Source organism: Cricetulus griseus, unplaced genomic scaffold (genome assembly GCF_003668045.3).
Source record: "Cricetulus griseus strain 17A/GY unplaced genomic scaffold, alternate assembly CriGri-PICRH-1.0 unplaced_scaffold_154, whole genome shotgun sequence".
NCBI classification, from domain to species: domain Eukaryota; kingdom Metazoa; phylum Chordata; class Mammalia; order Rodentia; family Cricetidae; genus Cricetulus; species Cricetulus griseus.
Genome location: NW_023276869.1, coordinates 56,429 through 59,584, shown reverse-complemented (window position 1 = coordinate 59,584; position 3,156 = coordinate 56,429). Strand labels below are relative to the sequence as shown.

The following is a 3,156-nucleotide window of genomic DNA, read 5'->3' as shown; positions in this document are numbered from 1 at the left end:
CGCCGCAAAGAGTCGTCCTAGGGGCATCCTAGGAATCCTGCCTCCCCCCCCCCAAGTACTGCCCCTCTGGACTGACTTCTGCCACCCTCCGCACAGGCCAGTCTCGTGCCAATTGACAGCGATGTGTGACCTGGTTTAGGAGGGAGTTAGGTCTCTTTTTCGTGGCGCCTCCCACGCGGTCGGCTGTGTCAAGATGAAGGTGGGAGGTGGTCGTTGGGCCTGAGTGAGGCCGGGGAGCTCAGTTCGAGCCCTGTAGAGCAGCATGGCCTCCGCCCCAGGCTTTCACAAACCCCGCACTAGGTGGAGAAGGGTCTTGAGGCAGGAGGAAGCTCTCTCTCGTGGGCTTGGGGCTCCGTGGGAGAGCAGATGGCAGCCGATTGCAGCGTTGGAACGGCGGGCGTCGTCCAATGGCGGCGCCCGGCTCCCGGCCCGGCACACGTGGGTTTGGGGCCCGGCCTGCGGTGGGCAATCCGGCTGCTCTTGTACTCTCGCCACCACTTGCTCTGCGTTCCGGGATCGTGAGGGGCGCAGAACTGGAGGAAACCATGTCCCATTAATGGGGTACTTAACCATTCTCGGGCTTGCAAGAATCCGCGTCTCCAGTTTTCCGCCGTGTATAGGCGATGCATGTACACGTTATGCGACTGAATTGTTGGTGCTGTGTAGGTTTCCTAAGGTTTTGTTTTTTGTTTTAAATCCTAGCTGAATATCTCCTTCCCGGCCACAGGCTGCCAGAAGCTCATTGAAGTGGACGATGAACGGAAGCTTCGCACGTTCTATGACAAGCGCATGGCCACAGAAGTAGCGGCTGATGCTCAGGGTGAAGAGTGGAAGGTAATGTTATTCGCATTATTACTAACTCTTGACAGTGCTGTAAGTAGTGTTGCCATCTGGCAGTGATATGTTAATAGGGAGTTAAGGTCCAAGCTGGTCGGACTATGTAGTAGATAAAGCTGGGGGAAGTGTTTCTGTTCTTGACTGTTATAATTCAGGTGCTTGAAAGTCCTTCGTGTTCACTCAGGTAAAACTTGGGTGATTAGTAGCGCAACCAAATGGAGAATTTGCTAGTTGAACCTAAATTGGAAATGGGAGGTTGAAATTGGTCTCAGTTATTCTCCTTAGGTGTGGCTCATGAGAGGTCAATCAAGATCGTGTATTTTGTAGATTGGAAAAGACTATTTTGTTTTCAATGCAGGGTTATGTGGTCCGAATCAGTGGCGGGAATGACAAACAAGGTTTTCCCATGAAGCAAGGCGTTTTGACCCATGGCAGAGTGCGCCTGCTGTTGAGGAAGGGGCATTCTTGCTATAGACCAAGGAGAACTGGAGAGAGGAAGCGCAAGTCTGTTCGAGGATGCATCGTGGATGCCAATCTGAGTGTTCTCAACTTGGTTATTGTAAAAAAAGGTGAGGCTTTTGTTTAATTTGTTGGTCTGGAACTCGAGATCTGGCTCTGCCTCCTAGGTGGTGGGACTAAAGGCCAACACCAGTGCTTCTGGCCCCAAAGGGTTTTTAATTGGGATTGTCTGTATGTTGGTCGATAAACAATTAGGAATTACTAATTAAACATTATGCTGGTAAAACTTAATATCTTTGTTCTGATTGTTTCTCCTAAGGAGAGAAGGACATTCCTGGACTGGCAGATACTACTGTTACTCATCGTTTGGGACCTAAAAGAGCTAGCAGAATTCGAAAGCTTTTTAATCTCTCTAAAGAAGATGATGTCCGCCAATATGTTGTGAGAAAGCCTTTAAACCAAGAGGGTAAGAAAGGATTATGTCTTTTGGAGGCATTTTGTACTTTTGTAGCACTGTAGCCTGGAGTCTGATTTACCAATTAAGTTCATGGCTTTGAGTTTATGAGTGACACAGATTGGAAGTTGTGAGGTTACAAAAATATTGTGTGGGGGTCAGAACAACTTGCAGGAGATCAGGTTCCAATTTGGTGGTGCTTTGGATCAAAAAAAGAAACACCATCTACTGATGGGTGGGCTGGTATTTTTAAGTCTCTGGGATATGGATTATCCTTCATAAGGGGAATGTCTGATTTGGGGGTACAAATAAGAACACATGCATACTTGTTAGCAACATATTCATTAATAAAGAGCCATAGTATCAGGGAAACAATGTTTAATGTTTCTACAGTGAACATAGCATTTATATTAAATACAATGATAACTCATGACTGTTGATTTACACATGTAGTAGCAGAAGTATGGTACTAGAGAAAATATTTAAATTGACCCTGGGCTTCAAACCCCTGTGTGCCACATTGTTCCCTTGTGGACAGAGTAGCTCAGCTATAGTGGAACTTGCATGTCCATCTATATATTTGCTTTTGATGGTGAGATTACATCAGATTTCTGTTCTCAAAGAGGTCAGAATTGTGGAGTGCAAATCCACAAGGCTAAAATAAGTAAGCATAGTAACCCTAGACTTGTAAGTAGACAGGTGAATGGGAAATTGAAAATAAGGTGGAATCATGTGAAATTGGAGACCACAGGAGCAGAGTGCAGCACTTGTATTAGGTGGATGATAAGGCTTGAATTGGGGCCTTGTGTGACAGGCTAGTGCTATACCATTGGGTATACCCCATCTAACAGGAATTTTGATTTTTAGGTAAGAACCCCAGGACCAAAGCACCCAAGATCCAACGACTTGTTACGCCACGTGTCCTACAACACAAACGTCATCGTATTGCTCTGAAGAAACAACGAACAAAGAAAAACAAGGAGGAGGCAGCAGAATACGCTAAGCTTTTGGCCAAGAGAATGAAGGTAAGGCAGTGGATAACGAATGCAGGACTGCTATTAGGTTTGCATTTTCACCCAGGAAAGCTTTAACTTTTTTTTTTCATTCTGTTTAGGAAGCCAAAGAAAAGCGCCAGGAACAGATCGCCAGGAGATGTAGGCTGTCTTCGCTGAGAGCTTCTACTTCTAAGTCAGAGTCCAGTCAAAAATAAGTCTTTAAGGATAACAAATAAATAATCACACATTGAGTCTCTGTTATTTGATTTTTTATTAATGGTGTAACTGGGTAATTGAAATTGGATAAAATGAGTTGAAAATGAATAAATATACAGGATTGTGCTAAGAATAGGGGGAAAGTATTCCTATGCATTTAGCCCAAGGCTGCTAGAGGCTTGGCTTGTATTACGT

At 45.2% G+C, this 3,156-nt stretch overlaps 1 protein-coding gene across 1 annotated transcript; it reads left to right on the top strand.

Annotated features, from left to right (window-relative positions):
* The first annotated feature begins 623 nt into the window (after positions 1 to 623).
* Positions 624 to 2,996, top strand: LOC103159011 (40S ribosomal protein S6-like). Its single transcript, XM_027433836.2, has 6 exons — positions 624 to 629; positions 703 to 834; positions 1,196 to 1,406; positions 1,616 to 1,762; positions 2,618 to 2,775; positions 2,865 to 2,996. Exons 1-6 carry the CDS (start codon positions 624 to 626, stop codon positions 2,958 to 2,960), a joined length of 750 nt encoding a protein of 249 aa, XP_027289637.1. The 3' UTR covers positions 2,961 to 2,996.
* Positions 2,997 to 3,156: the final 160 nt, after the last annotated feature.

Coding starts and splice junctions, on each gene's coding strand:
- LOC103159011 (XM_027433836.2), top strand. Junction 835..1,195: donor CTCAGGGTGAAGAGTGGAAG/GTAATGTTATTC, acceptor TTTTCAATGCAG/GGTTATGTGGTCCGAATCAG. Junction 2,776..2,864: donor TTTTGGCCAAGAGAATGAAG/GTAAGGCAGTGG, acceptor CATTCTGTTTAG/GAAGCCAAAGAAAAGCGCCA.